At 63.2% G+C, this 25,970-nt stretch overlaps 6 protein-coding genes across 6 annotated transcripts in view; 2 read left to right on the plus strand and 4 right to left on the minus strand.

Annotated features, from left to right (window-relative positions):
• Positions 1-98: 98 nt before the first annotated feature.
• On the minus strand, positions 99-4,496 carry CHMP1A (charged multivesicular body protein 1A). The gene is made up of 7 exons (XM_082290346.1): positions 4,424-4,496; positions 4,230-4,249; positions 3,603-3,680; positions 3,253-3,399; positions 2,446-2,574; positions 2,171-2,358; positions 99-1,598 (listed from the first exon to the last, which is right to left on the minus strand). The coding sequence occupies exons 1-7, from the start codon at positions 4,428-4,430 to the stop codon at positions 1,577-1,579; spliced, it is 591 nt and encodes a 196-aa protein (XP_082146472.1). The 5' UTR covers positions 4,431-4,496; the 3' UTR covers positions 99-1,576.
• Positions 4,497-4,764: 268 nt separating this feature from the next.
• Positions 4,765-7,951, plus strand: CDK10 (cyclin dependent kinase 10). The gene is made up of 13 exons (XM_082289871.1): positions 4,765-4,910; positions 5,013-5,085; positions 5,538-5,609; positions 5,698-5,800; positions 5,916-5,997; positions 6,352-6,419; positions 6,629-6,681; positions 6,766-6,835; positions 6,915-6,974; positions 7,060-7,183; positions 7,264-7,403; positions 7,507-7,559; positions 7,644-7,951. Exons 1-13 carry the CDS (start codon positions 4,773-4,775, stop codon positions 7,739-7,741), a joined length of 1,134 nt encoding a protein of 377 aa, XP_082145997.1. The 5' UTR covers positions 4,765-4,772; the 3' UTR covers positions 7,742-7,951.
• A 336-nt stretch (positions 7,952-8,287) lies between these two features.
• On the minus strand, positions 8,288-9,703 carry SPATA2L (spermatogenesis associated 2 like). The gene is made up of 2 exons (XM_082289973.1): positions 9,348-9,703; positions 8,288-9,269 (listed from the first exon to the last, which is right to left on the minus strand). Exons 1-2 carry the CDS (start codon positions 9,693-9,695, stop codon positions 8,451-8,453), a joined length of 1,167 nt encoding a protein of 388 aa, XP_082146099.1. The 5' UTR covers positions 9,696-9,703; the 3' UTR covers positions 8,288-8,450.
• Positions 9,704-10,112: 409 nt separating this feature from the next.
• Positions 10,113-14,321, minus strand: VPS9D1 (VPS9 domain containing 1; the record flags this gene model as incomplete). Its single annotated transcript, XM_082290071.1, has 15 exons — positions 10,113-10,222; positions 10,496-10,600; positions 10,756-10,837; positions 10,910-11,103; positions 11,181-11,310; positions 11,454-11,917; positions 12,008-12,093; positions 12,208-12,295; positions 12,375-12,427; positions 12,603-12,665; positions 12,807-12,918; positions 13,222-13,384; positions 13,484-13,576; positions 13,662-13,734; positions 14,205-14,321. The coding sequence occupies 15 exons, from the start codon at positions 14,319-14,321 to the stop codon at positions 10,147-10,149; spliced, it is 1,899 nt and encodes a 632-aa protein (XP_082146197.1). The 3' UTR covers positions 10,113-10,146.
• Positions 14,322-14,458: 137 nt separating this feature from the next.
• On the plus strand, positions 14,459-22,259 carry ZNF276 (zinc finger protein 276; the record flags this gene model as incomplete). The annotated part of the gene is made up of 11 exons (XM_082289864.1): positions 14,459-14,603; positions 15,866-16,175; positions 16,279-16,331; positions 16,932-17,432; positions 18,247-18,325; positions 19,390-19,470; positions 19,779-19,889; positions 19,966-20,041; positions 20,391-20,508; positions 20,750-20,849; positions 21,487-22,259. The coding sequence occupies 11 exons, from the start codon at positions 14,459-14,461 to the stop codon at positions 21,770-21,772; spliced, it is 1,860 nt and encodes a 619-aa protein (XP_082145990.1). The 3' UTR covers positions 21,773-22,259.
• Positions 22,260-22,335: 76 nt separating this feature from the next.
• Positions 22,336-25,970, minus strand: part of FANCA (FA complementation group A) — a gene marked incomplete at both ends in the record, with an annotated part of 32,546 nt that continues 28,911 nt past the window's right edge. The window contains 6 exons of the mRNA XM_082289805.1: positions 22,336-22,443; positions 22,797-22,886; positions 23,445-23,586; positions 23,966-24,041; positions 24,414-24,519; positions 25,699-25,761. Coding sequence (XP_082145931.1) covers positions 22,336-22,443; positions 22,797-22,886; positions 23,445-23,586; positions 23,966-24,041; positions 24,414-24,519; positions 25,699-25,761 — 585 coding nt within the window. The remainder of the gene's footprint in view (positions 22,444-22,796; positions 22,887-23,444; positions 23,587-23,965; positions 24,042-24,413; positions 24,520-25,698; positions 25,762-25,970) is intronic.

Here is a 25,970-nt window from a genome sequence, read left to right on the forward strand (position 1 = left end):
AGCTCCAGGGCAGCCCCTTGGCTCCAGGTCCTGTCGCAGGGCTGGGGACAGGGTGAGACCATGGGGACCCCGTCTGCATCCACACTCCCAACACACACTGAGGTGTTCAGAGATTGTTTATTTAAACCCACACAAGGGGATGGACACGGCTTGGGGAAAAAGAAGGCAAATAAGACAAACTTTAAAAAAAATCACCACTGAAACCAGAGAGAGAGAGCCCGGGGAGAGGGACAGGGGGCAGCTCTGGAGCCCCCGGTCCCACGGGGACACCGCGCAGGGAGCCGGGAGCCAGGCACAAATCTCCAGGGTCCCCCAGCTGCCCGCCCGGCCCATCGGGAGGTGGGACAAGATCCAGTGCTCTGCTGTAGACCAAAGCCGCCTCCTCCTCCTCCTTGGTGGGGAGGAAGGCTCTGTGTCACCAGCCACACGCTCCAAGGCCACTGAACTCGGGAAAAACAACGCAGCGGGAAGTGTTTGTGCCGGGGAGGTGGCCCCCATGACATCCCTCAGAGGTCAAAGTTGCTCCTGGGAGACCCAAAGGAAACAGCGTTTCCTTCCGGGAGAGCTTCCAGCAATCCAGCAGCTCCGCGGTGCCGGGGATCGCGCGGGAGGGGCACAAACAGCTCCAGCCCCAGGCGAAGGTGACAAGGGACAAGCGGCGAGAGGGGACGCGGCGAGCAGCCCCCGCCGCCAGCCCGGCGCCAGCAGCGAGGGGACAGATATCCAGGGACGAGGCACAGGGATCGACACGGAGCTGCTCCCGGGATGGTTCTGCATTCCCTGTCACACCCACCCGGCAGGGGGACATTTGGGGACGTGTCTGCAGCCACCACAGCTGCTGCAATCCGCTCCCAGTGCTGGACACGGGTCCTCACTGGTCCAAACTGGCAGCCAGGGCCGGGATAACCATTTCCAGCTGGCAGTGCCTGGGGAATGTGTGGATTGACACGCACAGGGCTGGGTGGGAAGGTGTTCCAAAGGGCACTTCGTGGTATGGGGCTGGGGGTGTTGGCCCGGAGGGACACGGAGCAGCAAAGGGCACAGGGACAGTGACAGCGGGGGAAGGGACACCCCGGTGTCACCGCCCCTTCCTGCAAGGCACCGACCTCCCCACATCCACAGCCGGGCACAGGGTCCTTCCCGCAGCGCCGCCGGAGACTGGGAACCCCGCGGGTTCTCCTGCTCCTCCCAAACAGCTCCCGAGGAACTCAGCCCACAGCTCAGCTCCGGGCAGGGACAGGGAACAACACAGGAGTTGGGGGAGCAGCATCCCGACACCAGGAAAGTCCCCTTAGTGTTCCATCAGCAGCGGGATGTGGGGCTCTGCCAGGCACCACCAGCAGCACCCCCCGAACGAAGCCCCCCCCAGTCCAGCACAGCGTTCCTCGGCCACGGGAGCGGCCGCGTTCCCTCCCGCCGGGATTGCCACCTGCTCGGGGAAGGGCTGCCACCCCCACACGAGAGTCCCGAGGCGGGGGGGAAATGGGGACGTGCTGTGGGGCGGCGGCAGGGCCGGGGCTGTGGGAGGGGGTCCCGGCTCCTGCGCCCGCTCCACCGGTGCCGTCCACGGGAGAGCTCAGTTCCGCAGGGCAGCCAACCTGGAGGGGAGAGCGGGAGAAGGGAGTGAGGTCAGGGCAGCAGGAACAGCCACAGCTCTGGGGCAGCTGCAGCCAGTGTGTCCAGGGAACTCCTCTGCCAAGGAACCTCCCCGAAATCCTGCCCTGGAGCTGCAACCACGGCGGCTGGGGGTGAACTCACACAGCTGAGGTGCTGTGGAGAACGGCTTCCCAAATCCTCTTTCTCTTCTGGTCCCTCTCCCCAGGCTGCCCCCATGCCACAGCCTCGGGGCTGTCCCCAGATGGCCCCGTGGTGGCTGTGTGGGAGCAGCGGCAGTTCCAGAGCTGTTGGCAGGGCAGTGCCAGGCACTCCCTGAGCAGAGCAGCTGCACGAGGGTGAGTGTGGGGCTGGGCGGCCTGTCCTGCCCCTGCCCAGTACCAGGCCCGCCCCCTCCCAAGGCCAAAAGTGGCCCCACAGTCTTGGGGACTTGCCCAAACACAACAGATGGGGCTCATCCCCCTGAGCCCCCCAGGAAGGGCCAACTCCTTCCCTTCACGCCAGTGAGGGATCCTGGGAAGCACTGGAACCATCCAGGAATTGGGAGAGAACCAACCTCCGGGACAGCTGGTCCTCCTGGGAGCGGACAGAGCTCTCCCCCACGGCCGAGGCCCCCTCGGGCAGCTGGCTGAGCTGGTCCATGATCTCCAGCCCGTTCTCCTCGGCGATCTGGACGATCAGGCTGTCCACCTGCTCCTGTGGCGTGCTCAGCGTGGTGGCCGAGCTCATGGAGTCCTCCATGACCTGGGACAGACACAGCCCTGTCACCCTGCCCGGCCCAGGGATCCCACCCTCGCCCCACCCTCTCTCTCCTGGATGCCCAGCACTCACCGACGTGTGAACATCCAAATTCTGCACTTGCTGCTCGAATTTATCCATCACTGCCGACACCTTCTGCAGGTCCATGGAGCTCAGGGCCTTGTCCAGGGCCTTGGTCACCTGTGCCATGTTTTTCGTCACCTGCAAGAGGAGATTCCTTCAGGAAGGCTCTGAGGGGTGCAGATGAATCCAAGCGCTGTCCTGACGCCTCCCCGGGTAGGATGAACCTGTCTGAGACTGATGCCATGAAGATTTTTTGCCTTTTCTTTTATACCCCTGTTATACCTTTTTACAACTTCTGTATTCTCAGTGCTTTTTGCCTACATTCTTGGACTTGTTTGTCAAGCTGAGAGACTCAACATTTTAGAAGCTTTGTAGCTAAGGATCAATGTGCCCCAGACCCCAAGGTCCTCTCCAGAACACATTCTGTAAACCAAGATAGAACCATCCAGGGGAAGGCTCCTTAGGGAGGGGGGCTCACTTGAGCCTCTCATTGGGGAATCTTTGATAGATCTGCTAATTAGTAACACCTCTAATGTGATACCAGATCTTTGGGGATATACTCAGCGGGGTGCATTTCGGTGCATATGACCTGGAAGTGTGCACCTAAGGATCCTTAAAATAAACACCAAGGTAAAATCCCTTTTCCCCTTCTAACCGTGTGTGACTCGATTTCAAGAGCAGGAAAAGGCATCAGGACCAGCAGGAGCCTCGGCAGGGTCGCTGTGGGGGACGGGGCAGCCTGTGCTGCTTGGAAGCACCGAGAGGGGAAGCTTCATGAGGGGATGGAGCTCCCAAAGCCCTGCTGGAGGCTCTTACCCCCTTCATGGTGACGGCTGTCTGCACCTTGGAGGCCACAGCATCCACCCGGGACGCCATCCGGAGCCAGTTGAGCCCCTCGTTCTTCTTGCGGATGGCATTCTCGGCATAAACCCGGGCACACTCCACGTTCTTCTGCTGCAGGGCCTGGCACACGGAGAACCCACGCTCAGAGAAGCCCCCACGGGTTCAGACTGGCGGCTCCCAGCAGGATGTGCCACATTCCCCCGGCAGTGCAGGAGTGCAGGCCGGGCAGCGGATCCGCCCCTTTCTTGCTCCTGCATGGCGGGAGGAGGGAATTCCAGCTGCCCCACGCAGCGCCGGGCACCGGCAGGATGAGCCCCACCCACCTTTTTGACTTTGGCTTGCTCGGCCTTGGAGTCCTTCTCGGCTTTCTTGGAGAGTTTCTCCAGCTGCTTCGCTGTGAACTGCGGAGGAGAGCGGGACAGCAGCGGGATACAGCGGGGCAGGGCCAGGGACAGAGTCACGGAATGGTTTGGGTTGGTTTGGAAGGGACCTTAAAACTCATCCAGTGCCACCCCTGCCTTGGGCAGGGACACCTTCCACTGTCCCAGGCCGCTCCAAGCCTCATCCAGCCTGGCCTTGGGCACTTCCAGGGATCCAGGGGCAGCCACAGCTGCTCTGGGCACCCTGTGCCAGGGCCTGCCCACCCCACAGGGAACAATTCCTTCCCAATATCCCATCCAGCCCTGCCCTCTGGCAGTGGGAAGCCGCTCCCCTTTGTGCCACCGTGCCAGTGCCACTTGTCCCAGCCCACCTCTCGCTAGCCACGGCTGCCCGACCCTCTGCCCGCGGCACCTCCGGTCCCCCCGCACTCCGGGGCCTCCTCCTGTGACGGCCCCGCCGCCGGAGAAGCCCCGATGAGGCCAAGCCAGCGGGCGGAACCGACCCCGGGGCTCTCCCGGGACCGGCGATACGGGACGGAAAGGAGGCGGAAGGGCTTCCGCTGCCCTCACCTTCAGCTGGAAGAGCGTGTCTGGAAAGGAAGGAAAGCACAGTCTCAGCGACACCACCGGGACCGGGACCGGGTGACCGGGGACCCCGCCCACACGTCCCGGCCACCAGTCCTGGCTCCGATTCCCCACCCCCAGCCTTCAGGACCCGCCCCAGCCCCACCGGGAGGCCCCGGTACCGCCCAACCCCCCGGTACCGTCCATCCTGCCGACCGCCGCTTCCGGGTGCCGCCGCCGCTTCCGGGTGCCGCCGCCGCCGCTTCCGGGCTGCGCGCGCTGAGCCTCGCGAGAGCCTCGCGGCCGGGGCAGGGAGGTCACGTGGTCAGCGGGAAGGCCTCGGGGGGCGTCGGCCGCGAAGGGGCGGGGCCACACAGAGAGGGAGGGGGCGGGGCCAAACGGGACGGGGCCGTACCGGGCAAGGTCGCTATTGGTCCCTCCCTAGCAACGGTTGCTTGGGGCTTAACGCGTGTGGGCGGGGCCTGGTGGTGGGCGGAGCCGGCGGGGATAATAGCGCGCGTGCGCGGGGCGGAACCCGCCATGGCGGACATGGCAGCGGCTGAGGCGGGAGCGCCGCCGGCATCGGCATCAGCATCAGCACCAGCACCGGCCGAACCAGAGCTGGAACCCCTGCGGCTCCGGAGACTGCGGGGCGACGGCTTCTTCGAGGTTCCGGCAGCCGATCGGGTGAGTGCAGCGGGTCCCCGGGGGTGTGAGAGGGCTCGGGGCCGGCGGGGGGGTGAGGAACCGTCGAGGTGGCACCGCCTGGACGCTGCTTTTTGGTTTCAGCTGGGACGGTGCCGCAGCGTGAAGGAGTTTGAGAAGCTGAACCGGATCGGAGAGGGCACGTACGGCATCGTGTGTGAGTGCGGGCAGTGGCTCCCGGGCGCGGGCGGCTCCCGGTGCGCTGCGGCCACGCGGGACCGGGAAGGGACCCCCAGGTTAATTCCGTTCCACCCCCTGCCATGGGTAGGAACGCCTTCCACTAGACCACACTGCTCCAAGCCCCGTCCAACCTGGCCTTGGCCGCTTACAGGCATGGGGCAGCCACAGCTGCTCTGGGCACCCTGTGCCAGGGCCTCCCCACCCTCCCAGGGAAGAATTCCTTACCGATATCCCATCCATCCCTGCCCTCTGGCACTGGGAAGCCGTTCCCCCGTGTAGAATCCCAGCACGGGTCCCTGGGATCCCCAGGTCGGGAGGGGCCTGAAGCTCACCCAGTTGCCCCCCTGCGGCTGGGCTGGGGGGCTGAGGTGGGGTCGGGATGAACCCAGATGTGTGTCCTGGTGCCAACGCAGCCTGTGCTGCCCCCAGACCGTGCCCGGGACACGCTGACGGACGAGACGGTGGCACTGAAGAAAGTGCGGATGGACAACGAGAAAGATGGTAATGGAGGGGGGGGGAGCAGGGGCTGCTCTGTCCTGGCTCTGGCTCCAGCCCGTTCCTGCAGCACGGCTGTTCCTCCCTCCCCCAGGAATGCCCATCAGCAGCCTGCGGGAGATCACCCTGCTCCTGCAGCTCCAGCACCCCAACATTGTGGAACTGAAGGAAGTGGTTGTGGGAAACCACCTGGAGAGGTGAGAGTCCCCTGTGTGTCCTCTCTTTGCCTTCCAGACCTCCTTGGAGCCCTGAGCCACCTCAGCAGACAAATCTGTCCTGGGGGAGGCTCTGACCTTGTCTTGTCTCCAACAGCATTTTCCTGGTGATGGGATACTGCGAGCAGGACCTGGCCAGTCTCTTGGAGAATATGCAGACGCCCTTCTCAGAGGCTCAGGTATGGGGTGCAGCAGGATTTGGGTCCAGCACCCCTGAGAGGGTGCTGCCATTCCTGCCAAAATATGTGGGCACTGTGAGGGGCTCCCTAGACCTTGAGGTGGGGGATGCCAGGGATTCTGATGCAGCCTGATTTGCTGAATCTCAGTGAACCCTCCAGGGACTTTCCAGGCTGGCTTTGGGGCTGGAGCAAACTGTCAGGGAAACAGAGCTGGGAGAAAATGCCCACCCAGAACCCCCTGGGAGGACACAGGGGTGGAGGGACTGCAGGACACCCCAGTGGGTTTGGCCTGCGGGGGTTTGTCTAGCCAGTGCTGCTCCCGCAGCGGTCACAGTTCCTGTCCTCTGTCCCCAGGTGAAGTGCATCATCCTGCAGGTTCTCAAGGGCCTGCAGTACCTCCATGAGAACTACATCATCCACAGGTGGGAGCGGCAGGATGCAGCTGTGGGGACAAAGAGGTGTCTGGGGACACTTCCCATGTGCTGGGAGCAAGCGGCACCATCAGGAGCAGCTCTGGGTGGGGGTTTGGTGCCCATCAATGTGGGAGCACCAGCAGGGTAGGGAGGCCATGGAATGATGGGATTGGCTTCTCCCTGTGGTCTCTCACCTCCAGCTGCTCCATTTCCCACAGGGACCTGAAGGTTTCCAACCTGCTGATGACCGACAAAGGCTGTGTGAAGATAGGTGAGTGCCGGCACCTGCGTCCGGCTCCAGCCGTGCCCAGAGCTTAGAGCTGGGCTCCCTCCTGACTGTGACTCTCTGTTGCAGCTGATTTTGGCCTGGCACGCACCTACGGGATGCCCCCCAAGCCCATGACCCCCAAAGTGGTGACTCTGTGGTGAGTGGCTGGTGCTGGGGTGGGTCCTCCCAGCGGGACGGGCTCATGCTGGCTCTGCCACCAAGCGTCCCCTGTGCAGGTACCGTGCACCGGAGCTGCTGCTGGGGATGACGACCCAGACCACCAGCATCGACATGTGGTGAGGGGGGTGCCGAGGTTGCCTGGGTGGAGCTGGGGGGCTGCAAACTGCGGGGGGTCACTGGAAAGGCTCCTGTGCTCTGCAGGGCTGCCGGCTGCATCCTGGCTGAGCTGCTGGCACACAAACCGCTGCTGCCGGGCACCTCCGAGATCCACCAGATCGACCTCATCGTGCAGCTCTTGGGGACACCCAATGAGAACATCTGGCCGGTGAGAGCTCCCTGCCCATCTTCCCAGTCCTGTCTCCCTGGCTGCTCCCCTGGCCCCTCTTCACACACAGTTTCCCCCAGGGGTTCTCCAAGCTGCCGCTGGCCACCCAGTACACCCTGCGCAAACAGCCCTACAACAACCTGAAACACAGGTTCCCCTGGCTCTCAGAGGCTGGGCTGCGACTGCTCAACTTCCTCTTCATGTATGACCCCAAGAAAAGGTAAGAGCCAGGCAGGATGCAGGGTGGGTAGGGCAGGGAACCTGCCCCACGCTGTCCCCCAGGCTGGGGTAGTCCCTTCCACTTGCCCTTGTGCCCCCCACAGGGCCACAGCCAAGGACTGCCTGGAGAGCTCCTACTTCAAGGAGAAGCCGTTGCGTAAGTACCCCTCCCCGTCCTGGGGTGGGGCAGGGCAGGACTGGGAGGCTTTGGGCCCTGCTGACACCTCTGTGTGCCCCACAGCCTGTGAGCCGGAGCTGATGCCCACCTTCCCACACCACCGGAACAAGCGGGCGGCCGGCACGGGGATGGAGAGCCAGGCCAAGCGCAGCAAGCCCTGAGCTGTCCCATGGGAACAGGCACCATGTGTCCTGGCTGAGGTGGATTCCCTCAGCCCAATAGTCCTGGCCAGTGCCACGGGCTCCATCCGTTCCCAGGACGGCTCCCAAATCCATCTCCCTGTGCGGGATGGGGCAGGCTCCAGTCTGGGGCTGGGCGAGTGTGGCCCCAGGGTCGGGAGTGAGGAGAGATGGGGCCTGGGGATGCCCAGGCTTGGCAGGGTCAGTCCTGTCCCACAGGGGTCCTGGCTTGTGCTGTCTGTGGGGGGCAACCCCGACTTTGCCATCAATAAAAGTATCTGAATTGGCTGACCTCATCCTTTGGTGCCAGCAGGGTTGGGAGAAGCTGTGGCTTGGCTCTGCTCTCCTTCCTCTGTCTCACACATTCCTCCCTAGGGACAAGGATACCTCCATGCCAGCCCAGGTTCTGCCTACCTTTAAGTGGATCCCGGCTCCCACTCTCATAGGGTGATGTGCTGTCAGGTATCACTGCAGCCCCTGCCTCTGGACCACGCATCTTGGTCCCCCGCACCAGGACAGAACAGCCCATGCTGAGGCAGCCACTTTACTGATGCACTGAATAATTTACAGCAGCAGTGCCCGGGCTGGAGCAGGGCCCAGGCACCGCTGTCTTGGGGGCTGATGAGTCCGGTGTCCTTGTGCCAAGCGGTGGCCGTGTCCCTCCCTTCCCAGCAGGCAGGCAGCAGCCGTGTTAGGAGCGGGGTGCAGAGCCCTCAGCCAGCAGCATGTCCAGCTCCGTGCGCTGCAGCCAGAGCCGCTGCTGCCGCTCCCCGCGCAGCTCCTGGCCGCGGTGCCGGCTGCGGCAGGCGCGGCCCGTGGCACAGCCGCCGGCGTGCAGCTGCCGGCAGGTGCTGCAGCAGTACGAGGGCAGCATGCCCCGGTGCAGGCACGAGTGCAGCTGGTAGCACGGCAGCTCTGGGGCGTCCTGGGGGCAATCTCGGTGCTCCCCCAGCACCTGGGGACTTCTGCCGGTCCCCACCGGCTCCTGCTCCGGGAAGAGGTGAGAGGAGGTGTCCGGATCAGCGCTGCCCACGGGCTCCGGCCCAAGCGCACCATCGCAGCGTCCCCAGCCCCTCTTGGGCACATTCTGAGGGTCCCTCCACAGTGCTGGGGGCGCTGTGTCCTTGCCCCCTGTGTCCTCGGGGCTGGCTGGCATCTCCTGGTAGAGATCTACGCTGTCCCCACAGGCAGCAGCTGCCCTGCGCTGCGTCCGCGGGTCCTGCAGCATCTCCAGGTGCCCCTTGACCCCCACGGCCCGATGCCGCACCTCCAGCAGTTCCTCGGCGCGGGGCCGCGGCAGTCGCAGCGCCAGCTCCGCCAGGATCTCACACTCTAGGCGGCAGGCGAGGAAGCCGACAGCGGCAGCAATCAGCGTGGGCCCCGGGGGCAACCGGCCTACAGCCAGGCGGTGCCGGTCCTGCTGCTCGTAGCCCAGTCGGCCCAAACTCCACACCAGGTCGGCTTCGGGGAGCGCCGGGCGCAGCAGGTGCACGTAAGCACCGGAGTATGTCTGCAAGGAACAACGGGAGGCGTGGCTGGAGGGGGTTGGGTACTCCCACGACATCCCCTTACCACCTTAGGGCCTCACCTGGATGGTGCCGAACTCCCGGCGCCACGGGAAGAGGTAGAGGTTGACGGCCGCCAGCTCCAGCAGCCGGAAGGCGCCGGCCAGGCCCTGCAGCGCCAGCCCGGTGTCGGGGTGGTCCCGCAGTCCCCGGGCCAGCAGTGCCAGGGCGTCCTCCTGCAGAGCCCCCAGCAGCGCCGGCTCCCGCTGCAGCCGCTGCCGCAGCCGCTCCGCCACGGCGGGGTCGGGGCAGGTCCCAGCGGGGCCGAACTCCCGCTGCAGCGAGCGCCGGTACTCCCGGTGGAACTCCTGCCGGAACTCCAGCCCGTATTCCTGCCGGTGCTCCTGCCGCAGCGCCGAGCCTGCACACATGCTGGGGGTACAGCAGCGTGAGACCCCACCCTGGCATCCCAGGAGACCCCCAACCCTGGCACCCCCCTCCCAGACCTATGAAGATACCCCCGCCAAAGCCTCAGCCCCGGAACTCCGCACACCCGAGGCCTCCCCGGCACCTCCCCTGTCCCGGTCCCCCCGGTGTCACTCCCTTGCTTCCCCCTGTTCGCCCCCCCCGAGGCCTCCCGGTGTTCCCACCCGCCCCTGGTTCCGCCCCGGTCCCGGTTTCCCCCCACCTGCCGGTCCGGCCGCTCGCTTCCCCCCCCCGTTCCCCTTCCGCGCCCACCGGGCCGGAACGCACGTGCCGCCCGTGGCTCCGCCCCCGGGGCGGGGCCGAACCCGCGGACAGCGCCCCCTGCAGGGCGGGAGGACCCGGGGAGGGGGCGTCAGCACCTGCCCGGGGCTGTGGGGGTCCCGCGCCGCCCCCTCCTCACTGCAGGGACTCCACGTAGGACAGGGCGCTCTGCAGGGACGTCAGGCAGTACCCCTCCTCCCCGATCAGGTACCTGTGTCCACACGCATCACACTGTCACCAACGGGACACCAGCACGGGCGCCAGGCTGCCACCGCTGGGACACCGGCACCACCGGGACACCAACCCAGGCACCGCAGGAGCACCGCACCGTCATGGCTGTGACACTGCCGTGACCAGGACACCAGCACAGCCACCACCCCTCAGCCCTGCGCTCCCAGGAGCTGCTGTTGCCACCCCCATCCCGGGAGGGTGACACTGTCCTGAGCCCAGGGCTGCCTGCATGGCCCAGCACCCCAGCACGTACCCCTCATGGATGAACTCCTCCAGGGCGGTGCACTCGGAGAGCAGCTGGGGCAACCCCGTCTGCAGCACCACGTAGGACAGGATGGGCAGCAGGTCATCTGCCCCGCTGTGACAACAGGGACTCATCAGCCATGGTGGCCACAGGGACTGGTGCCCCAACACTGCACCGGCCACAGCAGCCCCCAGCCCCACACCTGCCCCATACTCCCCACGCTCCCTGTTCCGCTCTGTCTGGCCGAGGGACGTTGTTCCCGTACTCACATGGCGGCCGTGGCGAGGCTCCGGGCGTCCCGGGTGCCGCAGTACTCCTCGGCACACTCGCAGATGCCACGCAGGGCTCGCACTGTGGCACAGGGCGAGCGTCAGGGTCACCGCCAGCCCCGGGCCCCCGCCCCGCGCCGCCACCGCCGCTCACCGATGCACTCCAGCTTCCTGCGGGGACAGGTCTCCAACGGGATGAGGCGCAGGTCCTGCACGGCGGAGGCGTATGCGGGGCGGCCGGGGGTGGGCGGGAAGAGGCGTGAGGCCAGCCCCATGTCGGCGGGGCTGGCGTGCCGGTGCCGCTCCATGCTGCGCGCCAGGGCCGCCTCGCGGGGCTGCTGCACGGTCCTGAGGGCACAGAGGTGACAGGGGGGTGCCAGGAAGGGAGCAGTGGGTCCCAGACCCTCCAAAGCGGGTCACGGTACCTGTAGAGGGCCAGGAGAGGGGCCCAGAGTGGGGGGAAGAAGGCCTCCTCCAGGCAGGCCAGGCACTGGTCCTTGCCGGCGGCAGTGCCGAGTCCCTCGAAGGCCAGCAGAGTCAGAGCCAGCAGCCTGTCTGGGAAGAGCAAGTCACAGAGCAAGCTGGGACCCCTGTACTACCCACACTGGGAGCTCCTATCCTGCCCACCCTGTGCCCCGAGTCATAACGGGGTGCAGGAGAGCCCACAGACAGCCCTCGTCCGCCCCCCACTCCCTCACCAATGGCGTTGTGGATGTCCCTCACGACGCCCTTCAGCAGCTCCGGCAGCGCCGTGTCCTGCCCGGGGCCGGCCGGGGTCTCTGCGGGGGCCCAGCCCTCAGGGGACGCCAGGAACCGCTCCAGGTCCTCGAAGGAGCTTTCCCGGGGGGTCTCGGGGGGCTCGGCGGGCCCCGGGGCGCCGCTGTCGGCGAGGGGGGTGGTGGTGGACTGGCTGTGCCGCAGCGCGGCCGGGCCGTGCTCGGGCACCGAGAACATGCAGTGGAGGCTGCGGGACGCTCGGAGCCGGCGGCCGCCCGGCTCGGCGGGCAGCGAGGAGCCCCCGGCGTCCAGCGACAGGAAGGAGAGGCCCGAGGGGGAGGCGGGGGAAGCGTCGGCGGGGCCGCGGCTGACGGCGGGGTAGAGCCGGGCGTACACCGCACACTGCAGCCGCCGCAGCAGCTGCGTGATGGGGTGCTCGGGGCAGCTGTGGGCAGAGGGACGGGGTGGGCAGGGGGCACCGGCAGCAGCCGCAGCCCCCTCGCTCTGGCAGGGCCGTGCCCACCCCCGGCAGTACCTCAGGAGGCAGGAGAAGAGCCCTGACACCACTGAGAGATCCGCCGGGCTCCGCTTCAGCTGCGCCTTCCACTGCCTCGGCCAGTCCTGGGGAGTGTCCAGGGCTGGTCATGGGGAAGGTGCGGCACCCTGCCCCACGGCACAGCCTCCTGCCCCACGGCACAGCCTCCAGCCTGCCAGCAGCCCCTGGCACACACTCACATGGTCCTGCTCATACTCAAGGATGGCAGCGTAGAGTGCTCGCTGCTCCTGCTCCTCGGGAGTGAGGGCCACGCTGCTGGAGAACCTCCTGGGGACACCCCGGGCCAGTGAGCGCACTGCTGAGTGTCCCCACAGCGCAGGGCCCCTGTGGTGACATCCCCACTCACCGGTTGGCCGCCTCCTGCAGCCGCAGCCGTCGCTCCTCCATCTTACGCTGCAGCTGGGCCAGGCACAGTTAAGGGTCCAGAGCCACCACCGTGCTCACCCACTGCCCTTCGCCCTCCTCCATCCCCCCAGCTGGGACCCCAGAGGCCTGCGTGGGGTCAGTGACACCCAGGACAGGGAAGAGGCTCTGCTGGAGCTAGCTCTTGGAGCAATCCCGCTGGGAAGGATACAGTCTCCTCCCGGGCCTTGGCGATCACCAGGTTCTCCATCATCTGCCGCTGCAGGGACAGTGTCTGCGGAGCAGGAGGAGCGTTGGGAACATCCACCCATACCCCGTGGCCAGCAGTGGGGAGTGGGGGATCCCCCAGGAGCCCTCTCCCTGCCTGGCTGCCGGCTCCATGCGGCTCCCAGCCCCTCCCCAGCCCCCCACTTGCCAGGGATGTCTTCTGCACGGCCTGGCTTGGGTTCAGCCGTGCCACCCGCGCCTCGTAGGCCGCCTTCAGCTTCTGGTTCTGCAGAGAGGCCTCCTCCAGCGGCGTCAGCTCCCTGTAGGAACGGCCTCAGCACCCGTGACAGGCCACAGGACATGTGCCAGGACCCCATCCTGCCCCATGACCCCCCAGGCGGGCATGGGGCCACTGCCAGTCCATGTGTCCCAGTTCTTCCCAGACCCTGTGTCCCAAACCCCCCAAGTTTGAACCCCCCCATGTCCCACCCGCTGTGTTTGAGCCTCCCATGTCCCAGCCCCTGCATCCCAGTCCACATCAGCCCCCCATGATCCACCCCTCTGTGTCTCAGCCCCATGTCCCAGTCCCCGTGTCCCAACTCCCATGCCCAAGCCCCCCGTACTTCCGTGCGCTCTGTGCCTCAGCGATCTGCAGCTTCTGGAAGATCTCCGGGGGCAGGAATGGCGAGAGCTTCCCCCCCTCATCTGAGCAGACCCGGCGGTGCCTGGGGAGGGGCGTGGGGCCCCCACCCCGCTCCTGTGCAGCCGGTTTCACCTGGGCTTTCCCTGGAGACGAGGGCAGGACAGGTGGGCTGTGCCTCACCACTAGCCTGGCCCTGGGGGGGCACCCAGCTCCCCAAAACGGGACCCCCACCCCTCACTCACCCAGTGCCGCTGCGATGGATTTGACCCTCTCCAGGCACTGCTCCGCCAGCTTCAGCAGTTTTGGGGTGTCAGGCGTGACCCCCTCGCTGTTCTCTGTGGGGAGGGGGTGCTGAGGTCACTGCAGGACTTCCACCGACCCCATGGTTCCGCGGGGGGGGGACAAGGGGTCCTGCCTTACCCGTCCCTGCCGCCTCCTCCTGCAGGGCCTGGGCGATGAGGGTGATGCTCTTCAGGTACTCCACGTAGGCCTCCTGCCAAAGGGGGGGCTGAGCAGGGACTCCCGGGGCTGGGGGAGCTCGGGAACCCCCAGGGGGATCGCAGGGTCCCGGTCCAAACGGGAGCCGGGGGGAGCCCGGGGATGCGGGGCTAGTCCGGGGGTGCTGGGTCAGACCGGGGATGCAGCCCCGGGAGTGGGGCGTGAGCCCGGGAATGCGGGTGGGAGCCCCGGGATGCGGCTGAGCCCCGGGATGCAGGATGAGACCGGCAGTGCGGCCCCGCGGCTGGGGGCGAGACCGGGGGACGCACCCCGGCGATGCGGGGGGAGCCCAGGGATGCAGGAGAAGCCGGGGATGCAAAAGGAGCACAGGGATACAGGAGGAGACCGGGGATGCAGCCCCGGGGATGGGGGGTTGAGCCCGGGGGCGCGGGGGGAGCCCCGGGGGTGCAGTCCCGGGGATGCGGCGGAGCCCGGGGGTCCCTCCCCGGCCGTGCCCGCGCTCACCCTGGTCCGCCCGGCGCTGTCCATGCCCAGGGCGCCGCTCGCCGCCCTCATGGCTCCCTGCAGCCCGCGGGCCCCCCGGCCCGGCGCGGGCCCCTCGCCGGCGCCCGGCGCGGCCATGGCCGCGGGGCCGCCCGGAACGGCGCGCTGGGGCCGCGGGCCCGCCCGGAGCGCGGCGGGACGGACCGGGCGCGGCGGGTCCCCCCGGCCGGCGGGGGCGCTGCGGGCGGGCGGAGCCTCCGGGCCCGGCGGGGACGATGAAGCGCGATCGGCGCGGGCGGTTCCTGGCGGCCCCGGGCGGCCCCCGGGCCCCCCCCGCGCCCCGCCGGACCCCCGGCACGGCCGCCCGCGGCACCGAGCCCGCCGAGCCCCCCGCGGCCGCCGCCTGCGCACCGGAGGCAGGTGAGGCCCGAGCGCGGGGACCGGGGCGGGGGGAGCGGGGACACGGCCGGAGCCGCTTCCCCGGGGCCTGAGCCGCTGCGGGGGCACCGGCGGGACCGGCCGCCACCGGGACGGGCTGCGAGGACCGGCTATGGGCGAGCCCTTGGTGTGGCGGGGTTCCCTCCGCACTGCCCGGGTTAGACCTCCCGTCCCGGCGCTCGGTGCCGAGCGGAGGCAGGTCAGAACCGGCCCGTTTGTGTGGAGTTTCTTCCCCCCTGAAACACCGAACATCCCGGTGCCGGTAACGGCAAAGCAAGGAGGAATTCGGTACCCGGGGAGGGAGAGCGGGGGAACCTCCCGCTATTTCGGGGTGCTCGGCCACCGCCTGCTCCGGTTTGGGGGTGACCGGGACCCTCCCTCCGTCACGGTTTGAGTGTGGTCAGGACACTCCCGCCATCCTGTTTGGGGTGACTGGGACCTTCCTGCCATCCCGCTTTGGGGTGGCTGATATCCGCGCGTGCTGCAGCTGGGGCAGGAGATAAGCGGGATCTCCAGCGGCTCCCTTGGGTGCTGTGACACCGGCGCTGCCCCGGGAGGGCGGGTGGCTCACGGGGCACTCACAAACGGGGACTCCGGCCTCCCCCAAGACACTCCCCCAGCAGCTGCTGCCCTGTCCCACCACTGTCACCACCCCCGCGGGCTGTGGTGAGACCCCCAGGGCTCGGAGCACGGCTGGGCTGGATCAGGGCCGGGAGGAGGCTGTGCTTAGGGTTCCCTTCACACTGCTGGGGTGCAGTGGAGGGATGGAAATTATTCCACAGAGTGGGAACGCCACAGGGCAGTGAACTGGGTGACACTTTTCATCCTGCCCCGCTATTCCGGGTTGGGAGCTGCATGTCCCCAGCTGCTGCCCCACTCCAGGGTGCTGCTGGGGAGCTGAGGAATGGGACAGCCAGCACTGGGGCAGCCAAGGGACACAATGCCAGCTGTAAATACTTGGGAGATAAACACCAGGGAAGGGGAAGAACTGCTGAAACCAAAGGATGGCATTGGCAGAGGCCTGGGAACACCACAGCAGAGAGGAGGCTCTGCCACCGGGACAGTGGGGCCAGAAAGGGTGATTTTGGGTCAGCTGGTGTCAGAAGGGTCTTCTCCTGCCTGGATTTTCCTGGATTGCTTTGCCGAAGGCGGGGCTATGGAGGCAGCTGGGATGAAGGGAAGGGGAGCACCTTTGGGTGGATCAGTGCCATTCCTCAGCAGCCGCGCTCGATCCTCCTCGGCAGGAATCGGCAGAGCCCTGAGCACCGGCTACTGCCGCCTGTGCCACGGGAAGTTCTCCTCGCGGAGCCTGCGCAATGCTTTCGGGAAGGTGCCCGTGCTGGGGGAGAACTCGGAGAAGCAGCGGCGCGTGGACCAGGTGTTCTTCGCCGACTTCCAGCGGCTGGTGGGCGTGGCGGTGCGGCAGGACCCCGCGCTGCCACAGTTCGTCTGCAAGAAATGCCATGCCCAGTTCTACAAGTGCCGCAGCGTCCTCCGGACCTTCATCCAGAGGGTGAATGCCTCGCCCACGGGCCACGCCAAGTCCAAAGGAAAGTACGTGGCCTTTCTTGCCTCCCGGGAGCAGCACGGTGCCGTGTGTTGCCGCGTGGTCCCTCCGTGACCCTCAAATCCCACTGTGCCACTCTGGTTTTTGCAGGAGCAGCGGGGTCGAGGCGCAGCCGGGGATGGAAGGAGGTGCCTCCTGCCTGGGTGAGTGCTCACTCCCCTTTTCCTTCTGCCACGCCACCAGTGGAGGGCTGGGGTTGATGGGTGGTGAGAAGTGACCACATGCAGGAGGGTTCTGGTGTCCTTCAATAGGGCTGGTTCTCCTTCCTCCCTCTGGCTTCCCAGGAGAATCTTCACCTTCCTGAGCTGGGCCAGATAGGCACAGGCTCACCTCAGGGTGGGAAGAGCAGGCAGAGCAGATTTGAGTGGCAGTGCCAGGCCTGTCCCAGCTGCTGTCAGGCACTGGGGACAATTGGAAATACCCTGTGAAGCAAATGATGGAGGGAGGTGGTGGAGTCGCTGTCCCTGGAGGTGTTTAAGGAAAGACTGGATGTGACACTCAGTGCTCTGGTCAGGCAAGGTGGTGTTCGGTCACAGGTTGGACTCAGGGATCTCAGAGGACTTTTCCAACCTCAGTGGTTCTGTGATCCTGGCAGGTGCTGGGGCTGCCCCGCTCCAGCCCTCTGGGTGCAGCCCCTTGGGGTGGCTCCCACCTGCCTTTCTGGGGCAGCCCTGGGGGGAGCAGATCCACATCCCCATCCCCCCCGTGCCCAGGCCTGACTGTGCTGCCTCTCCCCTGGCCAGTTGACTTGATCACGTCCAGCCCGCAGTGCCTGCACAGCCTGGTGACGTGGACGCACACGCACGCCGGGAGCTGCGACTCGGTGCCCGGGCTGCGGAGCGTGCTCTCCTCCGAGTACTGCGGCATCATCCGCGCCGTCTGGGGCTGCGGGGACGGCCACGACTACGTCATGGACACGGACTCGGACTGCAGCTCCGTGCTGCTCGACAACGCCCTGTCCGTCAAACGGGAGTGGAGCAAGGGCACGGCGCAGCAGCGCTTGACTGACAACGGGGCCGGGGCGGACAATGCCGAGGCTGTTCCTGCTCCCAAAGCCCAGCACGCTCCAGTAAGGACAGCTCCTTGCCAGCAGCCCGCCAACAAAGGGACCACGGCGGTGCCACTGAATGTGGAGAACGAGCCACCGCAGGACAGAGACCCGTCTCCCTCGCAGCTGGACAGCGCGGCCTCCGTCCGGGAGCAGGCCCTGCTGCAGCCCGTCTCCCCGCTGAGCACTGCCACAGGTAAGGGGTTTGCTTCCTGATCTCCCTCCTGGGGAAGGACAGGGAGCTGGAGAGGTGGCCCAGGGAGCAACAAGGGGCTGGGCCCTCTCCCTGGAGACTGCTGTTCCTCAAGGAGGGCGCAGATCCTTCTGGGCAGTGCTCAGCGATTGGCCTCTGATCAGGGAGGAGGGCGCTGAGCCATGCAGAAGGGACGGGGGAACACGGGGTCACCCTGCTGGCTCTGTGTGCTGTTCCCCTTCTGATAGAGGGGAGACCCTGCTGCTATGCTCTTTCCAGAGGTACAGGATGGTCACTGGTTCCCCAGCACTGTTTGCTGGATATTTCTTTCGGCTCGACCCTGAAGTTGGGTTTCCCTGCTCCACAGCAGCTGATGCTGAATCCCAGGAGCCCCTTCTGTCCCTAAAGGAAAACTGCTGGGTGAACTGCCCCAAACGCCACTTCCAGAAGTGAGGAATTAACACCCATTTTGAGTTGCAGAAGGGGGGCTGTGCTTAGCTCCCACACCCACGGGAGATGTCCGCTGCTGGACACAGGAATGGCAGCTGGGACTTGCCTAGGGACAAGTCTGTCAGTTATGGGTGTCACAGGAGGAACCAAAAGCTGCTCCTGGGAGCTGCAGGGTCAAGGTGGAGCACAGGGAGAGCCATTTCTGGGCAGAGGGGACAGTTTGGTTTAAACAATCACTGATTGCCACGGAGCATGTGTTCCCCACGGTGTGACCACGCAAGTGCACCCGGAGCAGTCGGCTCCTCCTCGGCCGACGTGGGTCTGCTGCTTTTCCTTGTAACGCACCGTGTTCTCCTTCATTCCCTAGGACAGTTGAGTGGGAAGCAGGTTCTGTCTGCAACGTCGGATGAGCGGGTAAAAGACGAGTTCAGTGACCTTTCTGAGGGGTGAGAGAAGAGTGGGTTTAAAATAGCCTAAATGTCTTCTTTGCCAGTGTGAACTCCCCAACCCAGAGAGCTCTTTTTCCACCAGCATGGGGGCTCGGAGCGGTGGCTCTGCCGCAGCCACCGTGGAGCTCGTGGCTCTGAGGCTCTGAGCTCCCTCCTCTGCTCTGGGGGGTTTGCACACACGTGTGCTCCGTGCTTGTTGGCTGCTTCCAGCAATCCTGGCCCTGTTTTGTCCCCTCTCTGTGCTGGGGAAGGAGCCGTGCTGGGAGATGCTGCTCCAGCCCCATAACCCCCGGGCAGTTCCCTCCGTGGCTGGGGCTGTGGGAGAGCAGTGGGAGCGGGAATGCAGGCACGGGGTGGCACGAGGAGAAACCACCCCGTTTGCTCCCAGGGAAGCGGGAGGGACCTGGCAGCTCCATGGTCCGTTGTGAGCAAGGATTTGGCTCAGTCCAACACAGGTGTTTGGAATGGGGCTGTAAATACACAAGTGCAGGCATTCCGAGTCTAAAGGGCCAAGTGCAGAGTGACTCCAGTGTCAGCTGAGCCTGTCAGCTGTCACATTAAAAGGGCTGCAACAATTTATTGCCTATTTCCTGTCTTCAGGAATTAATTGCTTCTTGTATGGCTTAAGGCCTAAAAGGAGGAAAAAGAAAAATCCAAATGTGGCTGTTACATTTGAGGGAACACAGAATGACCTGCAGCTTCATTAACCTGCGCCAGACCATTACGCGACGTTCTTGCTCCACAAAATTCCTTTTCCCGGTAGAGGAAGCGGCAACCACATCCCTCACCCATGAATAGATCCTTTCAGTAACAGCCGTTTTTTTGTTCTCCTGACAGTGGTTTGATTATTCTTGCAGAGTTTTAGCCCTGAAAGGTCCTGATTTGGGTCTTTGCTGGGTTCACCGGCGCTGTGTTTGCTCGGGGAGAGGACGGGGAGGAGAACACGTGGAGCGGCCGCCGTGCTGTGCCGTGGGGGAGATGGATGTGCTGGGAATGGGGAACTGCTGGTGCCAAGGGTCAGCCCGAGGTCACGTTGGTAAAGGGCAACTTCTCTCTCTCAGGGACTTCTTGAGCGATGATGAAAGCGAGAAGAGAAACGTGCAATCTTCAGATGACTCCTTTGAGCCTTACCCCGAGAAGAAGTAAGGGGCTCTCGGGGTGGGTGGGGGGCGGGTGCCCACCCCCACAGGGCCGACATCTCTTTCCTTATGGCTCTGTTCCCTACACATTCCTGCCTGGGAGCCACGGAGGTGCCCCCAAGCTCCCCGTTGGGTTAAAGCTGGGCCGCATCCCTCATCCCCAGCCTGGCACAGCCACAGTCCAGCTCATGTGCCTGGGGCTGTGTGTGCTCCTGCTCTGCCAAGTCAGTCAGCTGTAACAACTGGGGACACTTAGGTGGGTCTAAAACCAAGATCAAGTCTTAAACCACTGTCCTGGTTCTTTCTTGGAGGGTTTCTGGCAAGAAAAGTGACAATAAAGAAGCAAAGAAGGTGGAAGAGCCCAAAATAAGGAAGAAGCCAGGGCCTAAGCCAGGCTGGAAAAAAAAAATCAAATGTGAACGGTAAGGAGAGGGTCTGGCAGGGCTGGGCTGGGCTGCAGCCCCACGCCCACACCACCTTACACACCTCTGCTTGCAGGGAGGAGCTGCCCACCATCTACAAGTGTCCTTACCAGGGCTGCACCGCTGTCTACAGAGGGGCTGATGGCATGAAGGTGAGCTCGGGCTCTGCTCCTGTCCCACACTAGTGGCTCCCAGTACTCCGGAGCCACTTCCATGTGAGCAGAGGATCCCTGATGGGTTTAATTCCCCGCCCTGCTCTACAGGAGGCAGTCAGTCACTAAAAGCAGCCTGCTGAGAGTCCTGGCCTTTTCCAGTCTGCTCTGGCTCTCCCTTTTCCTCCTGCCACTGGCTCACTGCCCTTGGAACAGGCTCCACAATGTCTGGCTAAAGCCCCTGCTGCCAGGGGTAGATCGGGATGCAAATCCTGGTTTTTCACATGGTGGTCTCGGTGTTCAGGGATGCAATTTGCTCCCTGACAGAAGCTCTGTCCTTGCTTTGCAGAAACACATCAAAGAGCACCACGAGGAGGTGCGGGAGAGGCCCTGCCCTCACCCTGGCTGCAACAAGGTGTTCATGATCGACCGGTACCTGCAGCGGCACGTCAAGCTCATCCACACAGGTGTGTGCCAGCAGGTGACAGGTCACAGACACCCAGCACCTCGTGGCACCATGGTTGGAGGTGCTGAGGCTCTGGGCGGGGGTGGCACCTCACGTGGGCCTGTGAATGGAACAAGGGGCACACAGGAACGCAAGGCAGGGGAGGGGTTCAGACTCCCGCAGGGAGCGTGGGCAGCTGCGTGTGCGGGGCACATTCCAGGAATGCAGCAGAATCCATGCCTCTCTCCTGTTGCTCGTGGCAGAGGTACGGAACTATATCTGTGATGAGTGTGGGCAGACCTTCAAGCAACGCAAACACCTCTCGGTCCATCAGATGCGGCACTCGGGAGCGAAGCCCCTGCAGTAAGTGATTCCACCAGGGAGCAAAGGGATCAGTCACTGACCCTGGCATAGTAATTCTGGGATACAAACCCTGCCTGGAGCTGGCAGCATCCTGGCTGGATCACTTTAAACGGAATGAATGAGGAGAGGGTCATGGAGCACCTCTGCTATGAGGAAAGGCTGGGAGTGCTGGATGTGTTCAGCCTGGAGAAGATTCCAGGGAGACCTCAGAGCTGCTTCCAGGGCCTAAAGGGGCTCCAGGAGAGCTGCAGAGGGACTTGGGACAAGGTCCTGGAGTAACAGGACAAGGGGGAATGGCTTCCCACTGCCAGGGGACAGGGTTAGATGGGATGTTGGAAAGATATTCTTTCCCGTGAGGATGGTGAGGCCCTGGCACAGGTTGTGGACTCCCCATCCCCAAAGTGTCCAAGCCCAGGTTGGACAGGGCTTGGAGCAATGTGGGATAGTGGAAGGTGTCCCTGCCCATGGCAGGGGCTGGGATGGGATGAGCTTTAAGGTCCCTTCCAACCCAAACCATTGCAGGATTCTGTGATTCAATGAAATGTCCATCCCCAATGCCTGCTCCAGCCCCAGCGCTCTCCCCTGGGCTGAGCGAGGCAGCACCAGGCTGGTGCTGAGCCCCCTTTGCCTTCGGCAGGTGTGAGATCTGTGGGTTCCAGTGCCGCCAGCGCGCCTCCCTCAAGTACCACATGACCAAACACAAAGCAGAGGCGGAGCTGGAGTTCGCCTGCGACCAGTGCGGGAAGCGCTTCGAGAAGGCCCATAACCTCAACGTCCACATGTCCATGGTGCACCCTCTGACCCAGACTCAGGACAAAGCCAAGCCGCTGGAGCCAGAGCCCATCCTCCTCCTCACTACTTCAGGGACTGCGGAAGGCCAGGCGGTGAAGCCAGAAGTGACTGCACAGCCTGAGCCCACCTGAGGGGCTGGGGACGCGTGCCCAGCCCAGCCCCGTAGAAGCCGTACGGCAGTGGAGATTTTTAATCTACGTTTTAGTCTCCCAAAGAACTCCGTGGAATTAGCTTCAGCTTGCTCAGAAAAGGCTTGTTCTCATGCAGTGGTTTCCATGCTCACGTCTGATTCAGCAGTGTTGTACTAAGAGTGTCTAATCCCAGGGGAGGGGACGTTGGCAGCACCCCTTCGTGTCCCCAGCCCCACGCACACATTGTAGAAACCAAGTTGGCCACGACTGTTCCCTGCCTGCACAGAGGTGCCCTCGGGGGCTCAAGGGGGACAGAGGACAGTGGGACAACTTTCAGGAGACATTTTGTTTTGGAAAAAGAAGAAAAAAAAAAAAACCAACATAATTATGATTCCCAAAGCAAGTCTAAACTGAAAATTTGTAACCTACTTTTTATTGTAACAAGAGCTTCATGGTTATGCTTGTAATAAATTATTTACAAAGTAATTTGAAAAAAATGGCCCAGGTGAGAAAGGTGGCTCCTTGTGCTGGGTGTAATGGGGGTGTTGGGCTGGGTGTGTTCCTCAGAACAGTTCCAGCTCTTCCTCCAGCTCCACGTCCACAGCAGGCCGTGAGAAGTGCAGGAGGGTGGCTCCCAGCTCCGGGTCAAGTTCTTCACAGGTGCTCAGGAGCTGGGGAGAGGGCAGGGAGCCGGTTTAGATCTGCTCGTGCTTCCTCAAAGCTTCAGTTCCAGCTACACCGGAGCATTTTGCTGCCTCTCAGCCAAGCACAGGCAGAGGAGGGGGAAACTTCCACTCATGCCTTTGGCTGTGCCTGACACTTCCCTCAGCCCAAGCGGGAATGACCGCACGAGGGCAGGGTTTGATGGGCTGGGCACGGTGGAGGATGTGGCCATGGCACCGGCTGAGCACCAGGTGTCCCCCTGCTCCCAGGTGCGTTAGGGAAGCGGGATCAGTGCCCGAGGGAGCCGCAGCAGCACTCCCAGCTCACACACCGGGAGAAAAGGGAGAATGCCTGCACGTACCGGCTGTGTGTTCCCAAAGCTCCGGGCAGGGCAGTGGGGGATGGCTCCCAGCAGGAACCGCCGGGCTGCAGAGATCAACTCCAAGGGATCCTGCACGACACGGGAGAGACACAGCCATGGGTGCCCGGCAAAACGTCTCCCTCAGCACAGTCCCTACTCCAGAAGAGAAGCAGGAGCCACAACCCCACCCCTGAGGCTGTCACAGCTCAGAGGGCAGGGGGTGTTTGGGGTTTGGGAGCACTCCAGGGCCTGCTGCCAGCAAAGGCACCTGCACGAGCTCTCTGCTCTGCACAGGAAGGTGGGAACAAGAGGGATACTGCAAGTGCTGCTGCAGGGGAAGAGCTAAAGAATAGGAGCAGTTACAAGAGGTTTTAAGCTGAAAAGGGGTAGATTTAGACTGGATATTAGGAAGACATTTTCACTTGTGAGGGTGGGCAGGCCCTGGCATAGGGTGCCCAGAGAAGCTGTGGCTGCCCCTGGATCTCTGGCAGTGCCCAAGGCCAGGTTGGACAGGGCTTGGAGCAGCCTGGGCTTGTGGAAGGTGTCCCTGTCCATGGCAGGGGATGGGACAGGATGAGCTTTAAGGTCATTTCTAATCCAAACCATTCTGGGTCTGTGATAGAAAAAAAGAGTCCAAGCATTGCTTACGTGCTCTGCGGGGTTTTGATCAGACTGTGGCAGGACTTGCCCTTCCACAAAGAGCTGGAGCAGCTGGATGTACAGCTGGAGTGCCACGCCAAGGAAGGTCGGATCTCTCTGGAGCAGCTCCCGGTGGAAGCAGGGGGTGAGGCTGGAGGAGGTCACACAGGGGCTCTGTTAGCTCTGGGTCCATGGGACACACACAGGCACAAGGCAAACTACAGCTGCTGCTCTGCCCTGTGTGATTTGAGTCCCACTGTGTGCAGGGCCACCCCAGGAAGCGAAGGTGGCTCCAAAATCTTGTGTTTGGAGCACAAGGCTGAAGGAAAACTTCTAACTGAGTTCTTTAGCAAAAGACACAGGGCTCCTTAAACAGCATCGTGTTCTGGTGAGGGGTCCTCTCCTCCGCAGCTCAGCTAACTGTGCTCACCTACAGGCCAGCAGTGCTGCTGCCTCCATGCCAGCTGCTGTGGATGCCAACCCTCCCCCAGAGCCCCCTCACTCCTCCTTCCCAGCCCAGCAGGAGTCACCTGTAGAATGCCAGGGGCAGGAGCCGGGTGTGGCGGTCCGAGGCCGCGCTGCGCAGGACATGGCACTGCCCAGGGCCTGCGAGGACAGGGAGGAACACTGAGCACCTTCAGAGGGCCTCACATCACCTTTCACACTTCTGGAGCAGCACAAGGGCTGCACAGTTTCCTTCCAGCCCACAATAAATACGGGGGCTTGGGGGTGCTAACCAGCAAGAGAAGCAAGTTGTCCCCTCAAGCTTTCTCTACCAGCAGGAACAAACCTGAGTTCAGTCATTCCTGATCGTCACTTGGGTCTGCCAAACTCTGGGGTAGAAGCAGGATGTTTTCTCAGCTTTCACACAAGTGTTTTTTGTGCTGCTTCCAAAGGGCCAGCAGCCCCTTCTCCCAGGGACACTCCAACCCAAGGGATGGGTCACCCGTCCTTCCACCCCTTGGGGACAGGACTCACCTCTCTCTGCCGAATGGAAGAGCAGGAGCCAGGATGTGCCCCTCTCTTCCAGGCACTGCAAGATCTCCAGGGACCATTCCAGAGACATCTGAAAATCCACTCCTTCCTGGGTGTCAGAAAGGAGAGGTCTGGTTTGTCTTGGGCTGTAGTTACACCGAAGCAGAAAGGAACCCCCACAGGAGACTGCACATGAAGCACTCTGCTAACAGACCTGAAGAATTCAGCCCAAGTCCTTCCCCTCACCTGGCAGCCTGGATTCCCCCAGGAAACTGGGCACCAGAGCAAGGCAGTGTCCTCCTCACCAAACCAGGCCACCACAGGGCTCAGCTGAGAGAGGGGAAAGCTGCACCATAAAATGGTTTGGGTTGGAAGGGACCTTAAAGATCATCCAGTCCCACCCCCTGTCATGGGCAGGGACACCTTCCACTAGCCCAGGTTGCTCCAAGCGCCATCCAACCTGGATTAATCAACAGACCACTGCACGTCCTACACCCACCCCACTGGAGCAGCTTTTGTCCTCTCTAACCTTTCTAGTGACGTGTCTTGGGATTATTGTGGGGTTTCTTTTTTCATTACTCATTTTATATGGATTAACCTCCCAGCTCTGTCTGCTCAAGATGTTTCTCTCCTCCCTGGCTCTTCCCCCAGACTCTCCCACGGGCAGACTGAGACCAGTTGGTTATTTTTGCCTTGAATCTGCTCCCTGATCCCATCTGTGAGGTGACTCCCCAAACGGCTGTACTTCAAAGCTGAGGTGACAGCAAAGGGACAGAAACAAGCCTTCACAGGCAGCAGGATGCTCAGGGCAGGCAGCTGCTGGAAGTTCCTGTCATCTTTGCTCCTTCGCTTAATAGCATTAAACCATTTGGAAACTAATGTTCCTCCTCGCTGGGCAGCCCTTCTCCCATGAAGTAGCACATTCCAGCCTGAGGAAAAACATCATCTGACAGATGTGAGATGCTACACAAAAGCTGAGCAAGACATGAGGTTCCTGAACTACCTGGGAGGTGTGAAGTCTGAAGAGGAAACTGAAAACAGTAAATCATCCAGGAGGAGAAATGAAAGTAGTGAAAAGGGAGATAACGTCAGTGAGAGGAAAACACAGGTTTAATCTGATGGGAACAGAAGGGCTTTCAGCAGGCTTGTCTGGGGTGTTGCTGATCCCTTCCTCCTGGCAAAACAAGCTCCTAGCCTTCCCAGTGCTGCTACAAAGCATTTTCGGGCAGCAAACCAAGCTGATCAGACACATCCACTGCCATGGGAATTCCCTCGGGGCTGAACTCACCTTTGGTGCTACTCTGGCTGAGATGAGATCCAGGAGTGAGAAGAACAGCAGAGCAACAAGGAGCTGCAGGGGAGAGAGGCTGCCTGTTAGTTGTACCTGTAGTGATGACCTGGAACTCGACCTTCCCAATCAGGGAATACAAACATCTCACCAGGTACCTTCCCAGGCTGGACCTGGATGAACTAGAGAGTGTTTCACCTGCTGGGACCCCAGTTCCCCTCAGCCCTCCCACGGTTCTCACTGGCCCTGGCACCCTCCAGGAATGCTGAGCT

This window comes from Coloeus monedula (genome assembly GCF_965178545.1).
Source record: "Coloeus monedula genome assembly, chromosome: 13".
Classification (NCBI taxonomy): domain Eukaryota; kingdom Metazoa; phylum Chordata; class Aves; order Passeriformes; family Corvidae; genus Coloeus; species Coloeus monedula.

Bases quoted from the DNA above. Each gene is read 5' to 3' on its own strand.
- CHMP1A (XM_082290346.1), bottom strand. The intron at 3,681-4,229 runs GTGAGGGCAGCG...TCTCCTCCGCAG, and splicing joins ACACGCTCTTCCAGCTGAAG to TTCACAGCGAAGCAGCTGGA. The intron at 2,575-3,252 runs GTAAGAGCCTCC...CTCCTCTTGCAG, and splicing joins CAGCCGTCACCATGAAGGGG to GTGACGAAAAACATGGCACA.
- CDK10 (XM_082289871.1), top strand. From the start codon at position 4,773: ATGGCAGCGGCTGAGGCGGGAGCGCCGCCGGCATCGGCATCAGCATCA. The intron at 6,682-6,765 runs GTGAGTGCCGGC...TCTCTGTTGCAG, and splicing joins CAAAGGCTGTGTGAAGATAG to CTGATTTTGGCCTGGCACGC. The intron at 7,184-7,263 runs GTGAGAGCTCCC...AGTTTCCCCCAG, and splicing joins CCAATGAGAACATCTGGCCG to GGGTTCTCCAAGCTGCCGCT.
- SPATA2L (XM_082289973.1), bottom strand. From the start codon at position 9,695: ATGTGTGCAGGCTCGGCGCTGCGGCAGGAGCACCGGCAGGAATACGGG. The intron at 9,270-9,347 runs GTGAGGCCCTAA...TGTTCCTTGCAG, and splicing joins GGGAGTTCGGCACCATCCAG to ACATACTCCGGTGCTTACGT.